Source organism: Pygocentrus nattereri, chromosome 6, assembly GCF_015220715.1.
Source record: "Pygocentrus nattereri isolate fPygNat1 chromosome 6, fPygNat1.pri, whole genome shotgun sequence".
In the NCBI taxonomy this organism is placed as follows: Eukaryota; Metazoa; Chordata; class Actinopteri; order Characiformes; family Serrasalmidae; genus Pygocentrus; species Pygocentrus nattereri.
The window spans coordinates 1,814,302-1,836,403 of record NC_051216.1 but is presented as its reverse complement, the minus strand read 5'-3'; the positions used below and the strand labels follow the sequence as shown (position 1 = coordinate 1,836,403).

The following is a 22,102-nucleotide window of genomic DNA, read 5'->3' as shown; positions in this document are numbered from 1 at the left end:
CAGCGCGTGTGTTTGTAGTGTGTGTGTTGTGTGTGTGCGTGTGTGTGTGTAGTGTGTGTGTAGTGTGTGTAGTGTGTGTGTTGTGTGTGTGCGTGTGTGTGTGTAGTGTGTGTAGTGTGTGTGTTGTGTGTGCGTGTGTGTGTAGTGTGTGTGTGTGTGTGTCTGCGCGTGTGTGCCTGCGCGTGTGTGTGTGTGTGTGTAGTGTGTGTGTTGTGTGTGTGCGTGTGTGTGTGTAGTGTGTGTGTAGTGTGTGTAGTGTGTGTGTTGTGTGTGTGCGTGTGTGTGTGTGTGTGTGTGTAGTGTGTGTGTAGTGTGTGTAGTGTGTGTGTTGTGTGTGTGCATGTGTGTGTGTATGTGTGTGTAGTGTGTGTGTAGTGTGTGTGTGGTGTGTGTAGTGTGTGTGCGTGTGTGTGTGCGTGTGTGTCTGCGCGTGTGTGTGTGTACGTACAGCGTGTCTGCTGTGTAGCTTCTCCAGCAGTGTGTAATCTGTTCCTTTGGGGAATCGACTCTCTTCATTAATCAGAGCCAGAATCCCCAGTTTCTGTTAGAGAGAACAGCAACACCACCACCCTCATCAATCACACTGTATTAATCACTGATAATCACTGTATTAATCACTGATAATACCACTGTATTAATCACTGATAATCACTGTATTAATCACTGATAATCACACTGTATTAATCACTGATAATCACTGTATTAATCACTGATAATCACTGTATTAATCACTGATAATCACACTGTATTAATCACTGTTAATCACTGTATTAATCACTGATAATCACTGTATTAATCACTGATAATCACTGTATTAATCACTGATAATTACACTGCACCACTGATAATCACTGTATTAATCACTGATAATCACTGTATTAATCACTGATAATAACTGTGTTAATCACTGATAATCACTGTATTAATCACTGATAATTACACTGCACCACTGATAATCACTGTATTAATCACTGATAATCACACTGTATTAATCACTGATAATCACTGTATTAATCACTGATAATCACTGTATTAATCACTGATAATAACTGTATTAATCACTGATAATCACTGTATTAATCACTGATAATTACACTGCACCACTGATAATCACTGTATTAATCACTGATAATCACACTGTATTAATCACTGATAATCACTGTATTAATCACTGTTAATCACTGTATTAATCACTGATAATCACTGTATTAATCACTGATAATCACTGTATTAATCACTGATAATTACACTGCACCACTGATAATCACTGTATTAATCACTGATAATCACTGTATTAATCACTGATAATAACTGTATTAATCACTGATAATCACTGTATTAATCACTGATAATTACACTGCACCACTGATAATCACTGTATTAATCACTGATAATCACTGTATTAATCACTGATAATCACTGTATTAATCACTGATAATTACACTGCACCACTGATAATCACTGTATTAATCACTGATAATCACACTGTATTAATCACTGATAATCACTGTATTAATCACTGATAATTACACTGCACCACTGATAATCACTGTATTAATCACTGATAATCACACTGTATTAATCACTGATAATCACTGTATTAATCACTGATAATCACACTGTATTAATCACTGATAATCACTGTATTAATCACTGATAATCACACTGTATTAATCACTGATAATCACTGTATTAATCACTGATAATCACTGTATTAATCACTACTACAATACATACAGCAGAGACAGCAGCTGCAGTTCAGGGTCACTGACAGAGTGACCTCTGCTGGGGTGTGTGGGGCAACATGACGATATAGTACAACTATTGTGATGAATTTAATTAGAATATTTTTAATGTTTAAAATCACTGTATTGATAGAGTTCGATAGCATTTTAATGAGGTGATACTGGTGTTTCATCTGCTGGAACCTGAGGAAATCTAAATACTGTGACAGAGCTTGAGAATTTTTGAGGTCAGAGGTCAGAGATTGACTACCTTTTCAATGAGGTCCAGACATTCAGCATTGTCCATCCAGTCTATGGCTTCCCAGTGGATTCCCTCCCTATAGGAACAACACACACACACACACACACACACACTGTAAATCGGCACACAATGGCTGTATTGTGTGTGAGTCATGTGATGAAGGTACCAGGCTCCGCCCCCTCAGAGCACAAAATAGCCTTTTATTCTCCTTCCCTGCAAAGATCTGGCAACCTCTGCCATTAAGCCCCTCCCACATAAAGGACTTTACTTAGTTTTTTGCTGCTTTTTCACATTTTAAAATAAAGTGAACCTTGAACTGTGAAGTAATGAACAAAGTCACCATCTGATCTGAGGAACACGGTAAAGCCGTGCTGTAGTCTGTGTTTACAGTCATACGGTGTCAGAATCCGCTCAATAATCACGACTGGATAAGATTAAACGCATGCAGTTAGCACGACGCTAACTGGTGGGGCATAAGCTTCCATTACTCTCCTCAGCCTCGTAGCTCTCGGCTCATCGACTACATTTCAAAAAGGAGGAAACTGTCAATTCTGCAAACTACGGCTTTAAGTCGGGGCTCATGTGTGGACGGGCAGTGATGCTGGACCTGTTGTACTCCAGCTGCTCCAGAGAGAAGATGTGTTTATTGAAATATTCCTGCAGCTTCTCGTTGGCATAGTTAATGTTGAACTGCTCAAAACGGTTCACCTGGAAACACAGAGGACGAGATTTCAGGATAAACAGGCATAAACAGTTGTGGCTGTGAATCGGTCACAGTAGATCATCTCAACCGTGACTTAATTCACCAAAACACACCACCTCCAGTGCTCCACTGCATTATTACTGCATTACTACACAGCACAGAAATGACAAAAACAGAGCAGAACCTTGAATTCAATATGTGTTTAGATGATTAGTTCCGTTAGAACAGCGGTCGGCAACGTACAGCTCTGTTACTGCCCCCTTGTGGCTCCACAGCTGAATCAGATCAGTAGGTAATAATAAAATAATCCTCCTCTACAGTAAAATAAAGCTCTGCTGATCCTTCAACACAGTTTAACAGGAAATGGTCTTAAACGCTGGAGTTAATGTAGAACTGCTGATTCACCCTTTAACCCTGAAGATCAGCACAGACGGCTGGTCTCCATAGCAACACAGACAGCACTCTCGCCCAGCTAGTAGCTACGAAACGGTAAAGAGAGAGATTTAAGATGGACATCAATTATTTGGAGACGAATGGACTGATTGGTGTTTATAATCAGTCCAGCTGGTTTCCTGATACGTTTAATGTGCAGAGAGAAACTGAAACACTACAATGTCAGGTTGACGTTTCTCATTCACCAGCTTCTTGTTTGTTCCACCTTAAATGGTGCCTGAGGTGCCAGAATGTAACTGCTGGAACGTGAAAATGTGAACAAGAAGCTGGTGAATGAGAAGCGACTTCAGCCTCGTAAAAGTGCAACATTGAGAGACGTTTTACAAGAAACCGATCTACTTCTGAGGAAAGTTTCCTGCTGGAGAAAAGCAGCTGTAGCTGAGCTGAAGCTGAAGGCAGAGCAAAGTCAGTCTGTGTTTTTGTTTATAATATATTTGTTAGCCTATACTAGCGCATTAGCACATACAGAGACATGCTTTCAGCCAAGATGGACAAAAAATGTTCTTCTCAACATTTTGGGTTGCTGTCATTAGACTTAATAACACAGACTGAACACTCTTCTACCAATCAGACTGTGTGGGCGGTGCTAACTGCGGCATTAACCCTCTCCAAGTATAAACACTGCAGACATGCAAATTCACCTCGAAGTTCTCAAAGCCGAAGATGTCCAGGATGCCGACGGATTTGAAGTTGTCCTTCCCTTTGATCTTCTGGTTAATCCGAGTTATAATCCAGGAGAAACACTGAGAGTACAGTGCCATGGCAACAGAGTCCCGGGAGTCCAGCGCCTGCAGACAGACGGAAAACAGCGTCAGATACTCTGATAAACCTAATGTGCAATATAATAAAACCATAACTCCCTCATAACTCAGCCTCTATCTGTAACGAAACATTAGGTCGTATCACAGGTCCACGGGCGGGAGCTCTGTATTCTGTGCTGATTTTTATTTGAATAAATGTGCCCAAACTTTTTGTCTTGGGGGCCGAAGTGAAGAGTAGTGGGACGAGGGCCGACACAACAGAGATAGTTTTTAAAAACTGTTTAATACCCTTACACTGCACACCAGGCGCCGTAAAACTGTATCACCAGTAAACATAACATTAGGGACATGACATCATCACATGTGCCGTCCTCACCGGACAGTGTTTCTCTCATATTATAACATTTTCCCCCATAATCACATTTTACCACGTGATAACGTTTCTATGTGTAACGATGCGGTTCCCACATGATAACATTTCTATATGTAATGATGCGTTTCCCACGTGATAACGTTTCTATATGTAATGATGCGTTTCCCACGTGATAACGTTTCTATATGTAATGATGCGTTTCCCACGTGATAACGTTTCTGTATGTAATGATGCGTTTCCCACGTGATAACGTTTCTATGTGTAATGATGCGTTTCTCATGTGATAACGTTTCTATATGTAATGATGCGTTTCCCACGTGATAACGTTTCTATGTGTAATGATGCGTTTCCCACGTGATAACGTTTCTATATGTAATGATGCGTTTCCCACGTGATAACGTTTCTATATGTAATGATGCGTTTCCCACGTGATAACGTTTCTGTATGTAATGATGCGTTTCCCACGTGATAACGTTTCTATGTGTAATGATGCGTTTCTCATGTGATAACGTTTCTATATGTAATGATGCGTTTCCCACGTGATAACGTTTCTATATGTAATGATGCGTTTCCCACGTGATAACGTTTCTATATGTAATGATGCGTTTCCCACATGATAACGTTTCTATGTGTAATGATGCGTTTCTCATGTGATAACGTTTCTATATGTAATGATGCGTTTCCCACGTGATAACGTTTCTGTATGTAATGATGCGTTTCCCACATGATAACGTTTCTGTATGTAATGATGCGTTTCCCACGTGATAACGTTTCTATATGTAATGATGCGTTTTTTTTTTTTTTTTTTTTTTTTTTTTTTTTTTTTAACCTGTCATGTCTGGCCATTTTTGCAATCGGAATGGTAATCCGAATGTACTGATGTACCAAACATATTTGTTTTCACAAGAAAAAGCTCTATAGGTTACTAAAGCCTATTCTTGTTAAAGTTTTTATTTTATTTGTTTGGCCAGGCCTGACAGGCAATAAAAAAGAGGACAGGAAAGAAAGAGAAGAAGGGAGGAGAGAGAAAAAAAAAAAAAATAATAATAATAATAAATCATAATAATGATAATTAAGTAAGTAAATAAATAAATAGAAAAAAAAATTAATAATAAATAAATAAATAAAAAAGAGAAAAAAACAAATAAAATAAGTAAATAAACAGACAACTAAATAAAAATAAATAGATAAATAAGTAAGTAAATAAATAAAAAAAAAAGGGAGGGGAAAAAAAACAATTATACAGATATACATACATATACATATTCACATATACATATATACACCCAGACATAATTCTACTATTTGCTGCTACATACATACACATGTTTACATATCTATACATATGCCTCTATACATATACACCCACCCACCACACACAATTCTACTGTTTGCAGCAATGTGTATATGTGTGTATATGCGTTCACGTGTCATGTGTCATGGAATGTGCTCAGCAATGAGGGCAAGAAGCCGCAACCATGCCCCCGTGGTCCAGAGACAGATAGGGAAGGACCCGGGGGACCCGGACCATCCACAGCCCATTAGGAACTCAGGAGACCTGAGGCCACATGCTCCGACAGCCACCGCGTGCACGCCCCAGAGGACGAAGAATGGAGGCCCCAGACAGAGCGCCCACAGACAAAGGGCAAGTGACCGGAGAGCCAGAGGCAATGAGCAGCCCACCCCCCCCGGCAGGCCAACATCCCCAGCATGAGCCGAGCATGCGGCCCCCGAGGGCCCAGGCGCCCGAGACCGGCCGACCCCCGGCAGGACCCCCCCCCCCATGCCAGAAAGGCCCAAACCACCCTCAGGACACAACCGCCAAGGGAGCAGGGCAGGGACCACGCCACGATGTCCAGTCATGCACCCAGGGACCCACAGGGACCCCCATACCCCGGGGTGTGGGGGCGGAGTCGGCAAGCAGCGGGGAGCGGTGGGGAGGGGTAACTCCTGCCCACCACCATGTACCACAGATGTCCAGGCTCAGCAAGTCATAGACCCAGGCCCAGCTGTCCACACACACATGTTCACATGCACCCATACACACCCACACTCGCACACACCAGTCACCCACTCATGCATACACACGGAACATACATGGACTCACAGTATCGGCGGGCGGACACCAGCACGGGTCAGCGGTAACCCAGGGAGGCAGCCATCCCGGCCCCGAATGACCGGCCGGTCCCCCCCACCAGGCAGGGTGCACCAAACCGGGGTGTGAGAGGACCCGCCCACCCCCCCCCCACACACTCAATATGTGTGTGAAATGAAAAGAATGTGTGTGAGCTACAGTGCAATTAAAATTGGAGGGACAGAGGCAATGTAGTACTGAATAACAGCACACTGCCACACTGCCCCCCAAGGCCCTCAATGTCTAATGTGTAAATAAAATTGAGGGGCAGGTAGCAGTGAGCAGATAAGTGAGGTCACATCAGCAGCGCCACCCACCATCCACTGAGTGACACCTGCCCCCCAAAGCCCTGTGTGTACTGTACTGTGTCATGAAATGTGTCATTGTAAGGGGGGAAAAAAGGGGAGGAGTGGGACATCACAGCGAGCAGAGCCAGGTAGGTGGCCCTACTCACTGTAGCATGGGCCCCCCTCCCCCAGAACCCCCATGTGTAGTGTGATGTTTGACTGAGTGGGAGGAGGGGAAGGGTCAGGATAAGAAAGACCGAGAGGCAGAGAACTACCCCTCGGAGGAAGAGAGCCAGCTGACGCTAGCTCACTAGGCACCCCGGTTTCCTACACCCGGCCGCGGCGCAGGGAAGGCCGGCCCTGGGCCCGAAGCGGCCACGACCCCAGGACACCACCGTGCTCCAGGCCGGCGCCCGCCCACACAGCACAAAACATACACACCCACACGCACACAAGAGACAACAATTATCACACATACACATACGGTTACAATACACATACTCACAATGACAATACAAACACAAACAACACACACCCACACGCACACAAGAGACAACAATTATCACACATACACATACAATTACAATACACATACTCACAATTACAATACAAACACACACACATACATACCAACACAAACACACTCACCCGCACAAACTTCACACACACCCATATACACGCAAACACAGTGGTCCTGGGTCCAGAACGAACCGGACCTATGTGGTTGTCCCCCTACTTGAGTGCCCCACCCCTCCTCCCGGGAGGCATCCAGACACCCCGGCGCGCCCCAGACCCCCCACCACCTGGCGGTGCGCCCAGGGGGGCACAGACCCCTCCAGCGCAGGGAGGAGCCCAAACGGGGGACGGGCGACCCCAGGCGCCAAGGCCCCAGATCCCACACCCCGGCCCACACAGAGGAGGCCAGCCCCCCGGACGGGGCCAGCACCCACCCCCACGGGTCCCCAGGTCCCCACCCCAAGACCGTGAGCGCACACATCCAGGCCCCCCACCATCAACAACAGGGCCCGCACACAGAAACCGCAGAGCGTCAGCCCCCATCTCCAGTCCAAGAGCCATCAGACACCCAGATTTTTAGTCATTTTAAAAGTATTTAGACATATCTGTGTCCAGAAGTTTTCATCCGGGATGATGGAAAGATCTCTCTCCCATTTTGTAATTGGAAGGGATATTGAATCATTAATTTTTAATAATAACTTGTATATTTTTGATAACAGTTTAGGGGTATAGAGGTTTAGAAAGTCTGTTATCCACACAGGGATTTCTAGATTTAGATTACTTAGATTAAATCTTGCCTGTATGATGGACCTCAATTGGTGATATTCCAGAAATTTGCTACTGCTAATTTCATATTTTAAAATAAGATCTTCAAATGAAATAAAGGTCCCATCATGAATAACATGTTCTAAATTATTTATTCCTTTTTCTTGCCATTCTGAAAAATTCAGTACTGTCTTTTTCCGACATATATCGGGATTGTTCCAAATGGGTGTTAATTTACAAGGGATTAGTGAAGACTTAGCCATCTTTAAGAATTCCCACCAGGCTATCAGGGTGGTGCTTATTGTAAGGCTTTTAAAGCAATTGTAATGTTTAATGCTGGAGCTAATGAGAGGTAAGTCAGATATTTTCAATTTCCCACAGAGTGTTTGTTCCAGATCCAGCCATGGACTGTCTGAGCGGTTTGATTTCATCCACCTTGAAACATACTGTAGTCTATTGGCTAAAAAATAGTGATAAAAATTTGGTAGTTCTAGACCACCGCTGCATTTTAGCTTTTGTAAAGTCTTCAAGCTTATTCTAGATGTTTTACTTTTCCATAAAAATTTAGATATATTTGAGTCTAGCGACTTAAACCAAGCAATAGAAGGTTTATTAGGGATCATTAAGAACAGATAATTTACTTTAGGCAGAATCATCATTTTTATTGTGGCAACTCTCCCCATGAGAGATATAGGTAGAGAGTTCCAACGTGTGAGATCGTCCTCTATTGTTTTTAGTAGAGGAATATGGTTCAGTCGTACCAGATCTAACAGCCTGGGAGAAAAAATGTATACCTAGATATCTAATGTTGCCCGACTGTAGTGATGTAGGTATGATGTTCTGAAATTTACAATTCAGAGGCAAAACTGTTGATTTACTCCAATTAATGGAGTAATCTGATACAGATGAGAACTTATCTATAAGTGTGATTGTCTTTAGAAGAGCGGTTTGTGAGTTCCCGAGGAAAAGTAATACATCATCAGCATAAAGGCTTATTTTATGGTCTGTATTTTCTGTTTGGATTCCTTTGATGTTTACATTCTGTCTGATTTTTGCTGCTAGTGGCTCAATGAAGATGATAAACATTGAGGGAGAGAGTGGGCAACCTTGTCTAGTTCCCCTCTGCAGACTGAAGCTTTGTGAAATAAGATCATTTGTCCTAACCCGTGCATTTGGAGAGCTGTATAATGTTTCGATCCAGTTTATAAAGGATGGGCCAAATCCAAATTTATGTAGAACTGCTAACAAAAATTTCCAATTTACCCTGTCGAATGCTTTCTCTGCATCTAAAGAGACTACTATTTTTTCTAATTTGTTAATGGAACAGTAATCTATTATATTTATTAGTCGGCGTGTGTTATCGGCTGAGTGCCGGCCCTTGATAAAACCTGTTTGGTCCGAATGTATAATATATGGAGTGATTTTTTCTAATCTTCTTGCGAGAACTTTGCAAATAATTTTAAGGTCTACATTAATAAGAGAGATTGGGCGATAGCTAGATGGAAGTGTTGGGTCTTTGCCTGGTTTAAGAAGCAGGCTAATGTTGGCAGAGTTCATGTTTGGGGAGATTGTGTGGTTATTCTTGATTTGAGTCACCATTCTGAAAAAAGTAGGTTCTAACACAGGCCAAAATTCTTTATAGAATTCTGCTGGGAACCCGTCTGGGCCTGGGGCTTTATTATTTGGAAGGTGCTGTATTGCCTTATAGAATTCAGATGATGAAAACGGTGAATCAAGAGTTGTAATCTGATCCTCATTTAATTTAGGTAGATTTATATCATTAAGAAATTCTTCAATTTCAGCATCAGATGGATTAATCTGTGATGAGTATAAGGCTTCATAAAAGTCTTTAAAGGAGTTATTTATTTGTTGTGGGTCATGAGTAATATTACCGACCGAGTCTTTAATAGAGTGAATAGCTGTTTTTTCTTTATTCAGTTTTAACTGATTGGCCAGGAATTTTCCAGATTTATTTCCATGTTCAAAGTTTTCCAGACGCAACCTCTGCAACATAAATTGTGTCTTCTTATCAAGTATTTCATTTAATTCCAATTGAAGTTTCCTCAGGCTGTTAATTATATTTTCTTGTGGTGATGCAGCATAGGCATTTTCTAAAGATTTCATTTTCTGTTCCAATTCTAATAGAAGTGTTTTTTCTTTATTTTTCTTATGTGCGCAGTAAGAAATTATTTTACCCCGCATTACTGCCTTTCCTGCTTCCCATAGAACACATGGCGATATTTCCGGCAGATTATTTTGTTCTAAGTATATAGCCCACTCTCGTTTAAAATAATTAATGAAATCTTGTTCTTTAAGTAATGATGTATTAAATCTCCAGTTCCTAGTTGGTGGTGTAACTCGTTTCTGTGTCAGAGACACAGATACAGGTGCGTGATCACTAATAGTGATCGGATGTATCTGAGTGTCTGTGATTTCCGTCATCATGGAGCTACTGACTAAAAAGTAATCCAAGCGGGAGTGGGAGTGATGTACTTGTGAGAAAAAACTATAATCTCTCAGAGTGGGGTGATGTGAGCGCCAAGCATCGCAAAGACCAAAATCCTTCATGTATTGTTTAAGAATGTCTGCAGACTGCCAGTTCCTTTGACTCACTGCTGTACTGAGCCTGTCAATCTCTGCATTAAGTACCAGGTTGAAGTCCCCTCCTATTACAATTGTGGTATCAGAGTGATCAGCAAGTGAGGTGAAGAAGGTATGAAAGAAGGAGGGATCATCAACATTTGGTCCATATATACTGGCAATACATAAATCTATATTCTGAATAGATAGATTAAGTATTATAAATCTGCCTTCGGGGTCTGACATCGTGTTTCTAATAGAGAAGTTTATCCTTTTGTTAATTAATATAGCTACACCTCTTTGTTTAGAGTTGTAACAGGCTGAGTACATATGAGGAAACTGTGAAGAGGAGAGTGTGTGTGCAGATGTTCTGGACACATGTGTCTCCTGTAGGAACACAATGTCAGCCTGTAAGTCGTTTAACCGGTTAATAATTTTCACCTTCTTCTCCCTTGAACCAACTCCACGCACATTCCATGAAACAAACCTCAGTGTGCTCATATTGAAATTAATCGAGAAAGTGTTGCGTGCTCACTGAAGATGTGTGTGTGTGTGTGGATGTGTGTGTGAGTGTACATTGCATGTTATGTGTCCTGTATAGCATTGTGTGTGTTGTGTAGCAAACATGTTGGATGCAGAAAGAAAAGAAAAGGAAAGGGTGCTCCAAAGTGACAAATATAGCAAAAGAATGAGGGGAAGAGAAAAAAAAAAAAAAAAAAAAGAGAAAGAAAAAAAAAATAAATAAATAAACGTGATAACGTTTCTATATGTAATGATGCGTTTCCCACATGATAACGTTTCTATATGTAATGATGCGTTTCCCACATGATAACGTTTCTATATGTAATGATGCGTTTCCCACGTGATAACGTTTCTATATGTAATGATGCGTTTCCCACATGATAACGTTTCTATATGTAATGATGCGTTTCCCACATGATAACGTTTCTATATGTAATGATGCGTTTCCCACGTGATAACGTTTCTATATGTAATGATGCGTTTCCCACATGATAACGTTTCTATATGTAATGATGCGTTTCCCACATGATAACGTTTCTATATGTAATGATGCGTTTCCCACGTGATAACGTTTCTATATGTAATGATGCGTTTCCCACATGATAACGTTTCTATATGTAATGATGCGTTTCCCACGTGATAACGTTTCTATATGTAATGATGCGTTTCCCACGTGATAACGTTTCTATATGTAATGATGCGTTTCCCACATGATAACGTTTCTATATGTAATGATGCGTTTCCCACGTGATAACGTTTCTATATGTAATGATGCGTTTCCCACATGATAACGTTTCTATATGTAATGATGCGTTTCCCACATGATAACGTTTCTATATGTAATGATGCGTTTCCCACGTGATAACGTTTCTATATGTAATGATGCGTTTCCCACGTGTGAAAACTAACGTGAGGTGTCTGAAAACAACCTGTGCTTGTCTGTGATATTCGTGTCCTCCCTCACTCGAGAGGTGGAGGGGGCCGAATCTTTATGTTGTGCTGCTCCAAAACAGACAGACTGAATTGACCTCATTCAAACGTGTCCATTATTCCCACAAATCCCATAAATAAAGACCACTGGATAAACAATCCTGGCCAAAGCCAAGTGATGTGAATGAGTTTAATGTCAGTTTAACTGTGTTTATATACTCATATCTTCTGGAGACGATGCTCGCGCGGGAATAGCTGTGGTCATATGCAGTAGGTTGTTCAGGGTATGACAGTAACAGTGAGGAGAGCACAGGGAGAGTATTTAGTGTTTGTATGTTGTTCGTGCCCCCTCATACCCCCCTCTTACTCCACCCACCCCCACACCCCATCCCCCCGCCTGCACTCTTTCACTCCATTGTGCTCTTACTGTAGATTTTATCACTGATTTATTACAGCAGGAATCTGAAGGGACAAAAAACAGGAAGCGGTCCGAGTCACGCAAAGCAGCTTTCTAAAGGGGGCGTGGCTTATTTCAGAGAGAGGCTCTGTGTGCCAGTGGGTTCAGACTCTGCGGCGTGTCGAGACCCGTCTGACCGTCTGAGCGCAGCTCCTTTCAGCTGAAGTCTGACTGCAATCAACTCTAACATCTGCACTGTTTGGTTCCCTCAGTCAGTCTCAGTGTATCTCACACAGGGAATTCTGCAGTTACGGGAACAGAGTTTATCTCCAGCACTAACAGGGAATCACACTGGAAATGGAGCTGAATCATTTATCACTCATATCTCACTAAATAAGTGGGGAATTTTGTGTGGAAAGTGCAGTAAGTAGAAGCAGGGATATTTTATTATGGTCTGAGTTTAGAGGAAAGTTATGTACAGTCTTGTTTCCCGCTAAGGGGGGCACAACAGTCCCACTGAGACACACAGTATTCCTACTGAGGAACCAGGATATTTCAACTGATGGAAAAGCAGTATTCCTCGTGCCAGGGTACAATATTCCAACAGAAAGACAAAATTCCAAATCAGATGCACAGTACTGTTCCTCTGAGAAACACAACATTCCAGCTGATGGTGCACAATATTCCTACAGAGGAACAAAATTTAAACTCAGGGCACAGTATTCCATCTGAGTGACCCAACAATCCTACTGATGGGACATAATATTCCAAAATATGGACCATAATATTCCAGCCAGTGCTGGACAGTAACTGAGTATCTGAGTATCTGAGTAACTGAGTAAATGTAATTAGTTTCTGTACTTTAGTATTTTTGGTGTATCTGTACTGAAGTTTCTCCGTTCTGGACTTTTTCCTTTCACTCCACTACATTTCAGAGTCTAATATCCGACTTTTTCCTCCTACATTTTGAGAAATCTGTCGTTCCTTTTGGTTTCTGTGTGTATAAAAACGTAACATGTGAAAACGAAAGAAGCGCAAAGCCAGAGCACCAATCAGGGCCCAGCGGTCACTTTGTTTAGAGCTGGTTTTGACCTGTTGGTCATACCGACCCAGTGCAGCACGTGGTTCAACGTCAGCGCAGCAGCGTAAAACTTTGGGAGAGTCTGTTCAATATAAATTATGAACTAACACAGTATCACAACCGAAGGGGGCACAGCATGAGAATGAGTGAATGTTTGTGTACCTGTTCCACGGTGAGTGGTGAGCAGATTTCTTCTCCTCGCAGGATCATGGAGCGCTGAGTCAAAACTTCAGACAACTGGAATCCATCCAACCCCAACAGGTCACTCACACTGTTGACCACTGTAGGATAAACGAAGCTAAGCTGAATGAATGTGAGGGGTTAAAATGACAGAAGTCCATCCACTTGTAAAGCCGTCATCCTTCTCTCTGCCCTGTTGGGATTAGCGTGATGTGACCTGATTTAACAGATATAATCATTATGTCATTTATCCTGAGATATCTATGATAGGTAATGTAATTCCACCCATCTTTGAAACATCAGAATATGCTTCCCACTGGGAAATCCATCATTAGGAAACCCTATAGATTAAGAAAGAACCAATGACAGCAAAGATGAAAAGGCTTTGGTTTTCCCACACTTCAAAACCAAAGCCCCTCCCAGTTTAAAGCTCAGTCACACCAGCTTTGTAACAGTGACTTTACATCCATTTACATCCGAATCCCTGTGATAAATCACAGATTTCTCAGACTCCCTGTGATAAATCACAGATTTATCAGAGTCCCTGTGATAAATCAGATTTCTCAGACTCCCTGTGATAAATCAGATTTCTCAGACTCCCTGTGATAAATCACAGATTTCTCAGAGTCCCTGTGATAAATCAGATTTCTCAGACTCCCTGTGATGAATCAGATTTCTCAGACTCCCTGTGATGAATCACAGATTTCTCAGAGTCCCTGTGATAAATCACAGATTTCTCAGAGTCCCTGTGATAAATCAGATTTCTCAGACTCCCTGTGATGAATCACAGATTTCTCAGACTCCCTGTGATAAATCACAGATTTCTCAGACTCCCTGTGATGAATCACAGATTTCTCAGACTCCCTGTGATAAATCACATATTTCTCAGACTCCCTGTGATAAATCACAGATTTCTCAGAGTCCCTGTGATGAATCACAGATTTCTCAGACTCCATGTGATAAATGACAGATTTCTCAGACTCCCTGTGATAAATCAGATTTCTCAGACTCCCTGTGATGAATCACATATTTCTCAGACTCCCTGTGATGAATCACAGATTTCTCAGACTCCCTGTGATGAATCACAGATTTCTCAGACTCCCTGTGATAAATCACAGATTTCTCAGACTCCCTGTGATGAATCACAGAGTTCTCAGACTCCCTGTGATAAATCAGATTTCTCAGACTCCCTGTGATGAATCAGATTTCTCAGACTCCCTGTGATGAATCACAGATTTCTCAGACTCCCTGTGATAAATCACAGATTTCTCAGACTCCCTGTGATGAATCACAGATTTCTCAGACTCCCTGTGATGAATCACAGATTTCTCAGACTCCCTGTGATAAATCAGATTTCTCAGACTCCCTGTGATGAATCAGATTTCTCAGACTCCCTGTGATGAATCACAGATTTCTCAGACTCCCTGTGATAAATCAGATTTCTCAGACTCCCTGTGATGAATCAGATTTCTCAGACTCCCTGTGATGAATGACATATTTCTCAGACTCCCTGTGATAAATCACAGATTTCTCAGACTCCCTGTGATGAATCACAGATTTCTCAGACTCCCTGTGATAAATCACAGATTTCTCAGACTCCCTGTGATGAATCACAGATTTCTCAGATTCCCTGTGATGAATCAGATTTCTCAGACTCCCTGTGATGAATCACAGATTTCTCAGACTCCCTGTGATGAATCACAGATTTCTCAGACTCCCTGTGGTAAATCAGATTTCTCAGACTCCCTGTGATGAATCACAGATTTCTCAGAGTCCCTGTGATAAATCACAGATTTCTCAGACTCCCTGTGATAAATCACAGATTTCTCAGAGTCCCTGTGATAAATCAGATTTCTCAGACTCCCTGTGATAAATCACAGATTTCTCAGACTCCCTGTGATAAATCAGATTTCTCAGACTCCCTGTGATGAATCACAGATTTCTGCTGACAGTGTCATCTTGGTGACCTCTGACTTGTACATTTGCCTCAAATGCTTTGGCTGTGTTGACATCTGAAGGGGCGGAGCTTCATTCAGCAGAAAGGAAGTGCTAATTTTAGCAGCATGTAGATATGATATTAATATCATCACCATACTCCAATGTAAACAGTGTGAGTATTACAGCTACACTGGCTCTCTGGATTAAACACGGTCTGAGCTTGTGTGCATCAATTACAGTGACTCCTACAGTAAAGAGTCCGGACACAGAGCTGCTGCCACTGTTTAACATTCCTAACAACTCCCTGGAACACTCCGAAGACTATGGTTCATGTTCCCAGTGACGTATCTAGAACTTCCAGAAGGACTACAGCACCTTTTTCTCTCCATAAAAAGTTCCATTGTAAATCAAACCCTGATTGGTTGATTCCTCTGTCACTTCCTAAATGTGTTGTTAGTTAATCTAATGTGTAAGGCCTTCAGTCCAGCTCCTGAAGCCCTGACCAATGGGAGAGCAGCTCATCTGAATCTACCTGGAATCCACAGAGAGAACAATCCTGATTGGACAGTTTTCTCCTGGGTGTTTCATCTTTCATTAATGTTTAAATACAACAAGCATGACGACTCTAATAAGAGCACAGTAACTAAAAATACACACAGACAGAAATCATTAGGCCTTAGCTCCACAGTGAAATCCATTATAACCCAGTTTATAACCGTGTTATAGACAGCGTATAGAGAGTGTACATTGTTTACTACAGTACTTCGCTGTGAGGGGCGTCTTGGCTGTGGCTTCACACGTTACTCTTAACAATAACATAAGCTTCGACTTTCTTCTCTCACCTCCTTTAGTGGTGATCTGAGCGCCCCCTGCTGTCATGAACTCGATGTTGCCGATGTGTAAGACCCCTGAGAGCAGTTTAAAAACATCTCGGATTTCCTCCTCCGTGAACTCCATCACCTTCAGCGCCTCCTGCACACACAGCAGATACGTCAGCCATCAACACACGCTGTACAGATAAACTCACCACCACGCTCTCCTGGACTCCTTTACCTGTTTAGTGTAAACAGAGTAAAGAGGAGGGAGGAAAGGACAGATAATCAAATGACTTGCTGCCCAAAAGAACAGCTTTCTGAGTGAGACATTTGAGGCAATTTAACCCAGTTAACAGAACAGTCACTCAGAACGTCTGGAACCTGCCGTATTCATCAGGGCTGCAGTTTACAGACCAAACAAGAGACGACTTTCATTTGTAAACATTACGTCTGGACGTCATTCACATACGGAATCATGCAAAGTCAAAACGACAACCAGATCAAGCTGAGAAAATAAAAAAGTTTTTTGTTTTGAAACTGAATGTCCAGAACTGTACAAACATCAGAGAGTCCAGATCTGAACATCTGATCACCTCAGAAAATCAACCACCAGCTTCTCAGACTGAGCTTTGGAGGCGTGTCTGCAGGTTCTTTGAGGAGCTGAAAGTGAGGCTCCTGAGAAGAACGGAAGCTGGAATGAAGGTGAAGAGCGACTCACTGACTGAACACAGCGGAGAGGAGATTGAGATGTTTTATACTTTTTCCTGCTACTAAAACCTCAGATCACTTGTATTCACTCACCTTTTAGACTGGAAATGAAACAGAACGGTGGTCTCTGACATTTGCACAGTACTGCATATAAAACAGAAAACAGAGCTTTGACTGCAGCAGTTTCCCCGGGCTTTAGACTCACACTTAAACCCCCTCCTCATTAATTGCCACTGAATTCCTGAAAATCTGTGCGTGAAAGGGTTTTAGAGGCAAAACTGGATTGCAGAGCCTGTTCTTCACTGATAAACTAGTGGTGCCACCTAATGGTACAATAGTATAAGACCATTTCTCTATAAAGGAGCAGTGAGGATGGCAGAAGCCATCATAGGAGACAAACTACCAGCCCTACAGGACGTCTCCCAGCCCTGCTGCCTCAGGAAGATCAAACAGATCCAGTCAGACAGCCAGCCAGCCACCCAGCACACGACCTGTCACCATCCTGTCATCAGGCCGGAGATTCCGCAGCATCCAGGCTGGAACAACCCGGCTAATGAACAGGTTCTACCCACAGGCTGTCAGGCTTCTGAACCAGCTGAGAAGCTGGGGGTCCCCAGTTACCACTTCACTCAGTCACACAATGAATGTAGACAGACAAACAGACAGACAGACAGACAGACAGAGAGATAAAGAGACAGACAGACAGAGAGACAGACAGACAGACAGATAGAGAGACAGACAGACAGAAAAAGAGACAGACAGACAGACAGACAGACAGACAAACAGACAGACAGATAGACAGATAGATAGATAGATAGATAGATAGACAGACAGATAGATAGACGGACGGATGGACAGACGGATAGATAGATAGATAGATAGATAGATAGATAGATAGATAGATAGATAGATAGATAGATAGATAGATAGATAGACAGACAGACAGACAGACAGACAGACAGACAGATTACCGCTGTCGTATCTCCAAAATAGTAACTTTACAGCAGATGGAAAAGCCCACTGTACCTTTAATGTAAGTCAATGGAACCAGACTTTTCTTTCATTTCTTATCTTATCTTTCATCCCTTCATCTTGAAATTTACACACAGCATAAAGACCAGTAGGTTTTTTCAAATGATGTCAAAAACAAAAAAAACGGCAAAAATGGAGATACAAGGTTTCGGTCCGGCAGCAGTGATATATTCTCTCTTCTTTATCTTCTCAGGTTATCCCTCGTTTAATGTCTTTCTGAGGAGTAGTAGTCCCTCCTGTCTCTCCGTGTTCTGTATAAATGTGTGATATTTCAGTTCTGCAGTGTTTCTGCTTCGTTTTGTCTGCTCTGTGTTTAGTGTTTGACTAGTTACTGTAAGGAAGAGTTTACTGTACAGCGCTGGTACAGTCGGTCTGTTTCATGTCTGCTGCTGCTGCAGCTGCACTACAGTTCATTCCCTCAACGCACCTGTGACGAGAGGAAATGACAATAAAGCTTTTCTCATGTCCATTCATTCCATTAACTGCTCAAACTGTCTTCAGCCAATTATGAGCCGCAGACTCAGTGATCATTAATCATCACTCAGACTCGTTCACTGTTTTCCTGATGTTTCAGCTTTTAAAGCACGATTAGGCTGACACACCTGATGCGGTGTAAACATTAATAAACAAGCATCTTGAGCATTTACACTGTAATAAACATGTCGCTGTCGCTGGAGGAACACCATGTTTTTCAGTTTTTTGCCATAATTTAAAACTGCCGGTTGTTCTTCACACTGCGTGAAAATTTAATTAAGAATGGACAAAAAGAAACGACCCAGAATTACTTGGGAAAAAATTTGGTTCCGTTGACTTGCATTAAAAGTAAAGTAGGCTTTTCCTTCTCCTGTAAAGTTGCCGTGTTGGAGATAAAGGTTTTGTTCCGACAGCAGCGAGATAGTTCTGTTTATTGTGGAGTCCAACTGAATCAGGTTGTTTTGGTTCAGCTGGTTTGGAGATTAATCGTTTTATTTCAGACCAAGACACCATATCAGGACACTATAAACTCCTCTAGAAATGAGAATGAAGCTGAGGTTTATTTATTTCTCTCACCATCACACTGAGGAACAGCTGTTTATCATCCAGACTGCCGTCCTGCACGCAGCCCGACTGGCTGAGGTAGTGATACGCCTCTGGAGAGTCCAGCAGCAGGTAGAGATCTACATACACAGTCACATATAAACATGAGGATCTGATCAATACATCATTCACTCTGACAGACTGTAATACACTACAGGAAGCGTAGGGGGCGATACGGCTTCTACTGTTTCATTTAAAAAGCTCTATAATGTTCATATGATCCACACAGTCGCTCTGACAGACTGTAATACACTACAGGAAGCGTAGGGGGCGATACGGCTTCTACTGTTTCATTTAAAAAGCTCTATAATGTTCATATGATCCACACAGTCGCTCTGACAGACCGTAATACACTACAGGAAGCGTAGGGGGCGATACGGCTTCTACTGTTTCATTTAAAAAGCTCTATAATGTTCATATGATCCACACAGTCGCTCTGACAGACCGTAATACACTACAGGAAGCGTAGGGGGCGATACGGCTTCTACTGTTTCATTTAAAAAGCTCTATAATGTTCATATGATCCACACAGTCGCTCTGACAGACCGTAATACACTACAGGAAGCGTAGGGGGCGATACGGCTTCTACTGTTTCATTTAAAAAGCTCTATAATGTTCATATGATCCACACAGTCGCTCTGACAGACTGTAATACACTACAGGAAGCGTAGGGGGCGATACGGCTTCTACTGTTTCATTTAAAAAGCTCTATAATGTTCATATGATCCACACAGTCGCTCTGACAGACTGTAATACACTACAGGAAGCGTAGGGGGCGATACGGCTTCTACTGTTTCATTTAAAAAGCTCTATAATGTTCATATGATCCACACAGTCGCTCTGACAGACTGTAATACACTACAGGAAGCGTAGGGGGCGATACGGCTTCTACTGTTTCATTTAAAAAGCTCTATAATGTTCATATGATCCACACAGTCGCTCTGACAGACTGTAATACACTACAGGAAGCGTAGGGGGCGATACGGCTTCTACTGTTTCATTTAAAAAGCTCTATAATGTTCATATGATCCACACAGTCGCTCTGACAGACTGTAATACACTACAGGAAGCGTAGGGGGCGATACGGCTTCTACTGTTTCATTTAAAAAGCTCTATAATGTTCATATGATCCACACAGTCGCTCTGACAGACTGTAATACACTACAGGAAGCGTAGGGGGCGATACGGCTTCTACTGTTTCATTTAAAAAGCTCTATAATGTTCATATGATCCACACAGTCGCTCTGACAGACTGTAATACACTACAGGAAGCGTAGGGGGCGATACGGCTTCTACTGTTTCATTTAAAAAGCTCTATAATGTTCATATGATCCACACAGTCAATCTGACAGACTGTAATACACTACAGGAAGCGTAGGGGGCGATACGGCTTCTACTGTTTCATTTAAAAAGATCTATAATGTTCATATGATCCACACAGTCGCTCTGACAGACTGTAATACACTACAGGAAGCGTAGGGGGCGATACGGCTTCTACTGTTTCATTTAAAAAGCTATATAATGTTCATATGATCCACACAGTCGCTCTGACAGACTGTAATACACTACAGGAAGCGTAGGGGGCGATACGGCTTCTACTGTTTCATTTAAAAAGCTCTATAATGTTCATATGATCCACACAGTCGCTCTGACAGACCGTAATACACTACAGGAAGCGTAGGGGGCGATACGGCTTCTACTGTTTCATTTAAAAAGCTCTATAATGTTCATATGATCCACACAGTCGCTCTGACAGACTGTAATACACTACAGGAAGCGTAGGGGGCGATACGGCTTCTACTGTTTCATTTAAAAAGCTCTATAATGTTCATATGATCCACACAGTCGCTCTGACAGACTGTAATACACTACAGGAAGCGTAGGGGGCGATACGGCTTCTACTGTTTCATTTAAAAAGCTCTATAATGTTCATATGATCCACACGGTCGCTCTGACAGACTGTAATACACTACAGGAAGCGTAGGGGGCGATACGGCTTCTACTGTTTCATTTAAAAAGCTCTATAATGTTCATATGATCCACACAGTCGCTCTGACAGACTGTAATACACTACAGGAAGCGTAGGGGGCGATACGGCTTCTACTGTTTCATTTAAACAGCTCTATAATGTTCATATGATCCACACAGTCGCTCTGACAGACTGTAATACACTACAGGAAGCGTAGGGGGCGATACGGCTTCTACTGTTTCATTTAAAAAGCTCTATAATGTTCATATGATCCACACAGTCGCTCTGACAGACTGTAATACACTACAGGAAGCGTAGGGGGCGATACGGCTTCTACTGTTTCATTTAAAAAGCTCTATAATGTTCATATGATCCACACAGTCACTCTGACAGACTGTAATACACTACAGGAAGCGTAGGGGGCGATACGGCTTCTACTGTTTCATTTAAAAAGCTCTATAATGTTCATATGATCCACACAGTCGCTCTGACAGACTGTAATACACTACAGGAAGCGTAGGGGGCGATACGGCTTCTACTGTTTCATTTAAAAAGATCTATAATGTTCATATGATCCACACAGTCGCTCTGACAGACTGTAATACACTACAGGAAGCGTAGGGGGCGATACGGCTTCTACTGTTTCATTTAAAAAGCTATATAATGTTCATATGATCCACACAGTCGCTCTGACAGACTGTAATACACTACAGGAAGCGTAGGGGGCGATACGGCTTCTACTGTTTCATTTAAAAAGCTCTATAATGTTCATATGATCCACACAGTCGCTCTGACAGACCGTAATACACTACAGGAAGCGTAGGGGGCGATACGGCTTCTACTGTTTCATTTAAAAAGCTCTATAATGTTCATATGATCCACACAGTCGCTCTGA

General features: G+C 42.2%; 1 protein-coding gene across 1 annotated transcript in view; it reads right to left on the bottom strand.

The window, feature by feature from the left end:
- myo10l3 (myosin X, like 3) overlaps positions 1–22,102 on the bottom strand; it is a 105,589-nt gene that overhangs the window by 44,323 nt on the left and 39,164 nt on the right. The window contains exons 8-14 of the mRNA XM_037538958.1: positions 19,212–19,318; positions 16,449–16,578; positions 13,651–13,769; positions 3,784–3,930; positions 2,594–2,694; positions 1,996–2,062; positions 449–541 (exon numbers count right to left, since the gene is read on the bottom strand). Coding sequence (XP_037394855.1) covers positions 449–541; positions 1,996–2,062; positions 2,594–2,694; positions 3,784–3,930; positions 13,651–13,769; positions 16,449–16,578; positions 19,212–19,318 — 764 coding nt within the window. The remainder of the gene's footprint in view (positions 1–448; positions 542–1,995; positions 2,063–2,593; positions 2,695–3,783; positions 3,931–13,650; positions 13,770–16,448; positions 16,579–19,211; positions 19,319–22,102) is intronic.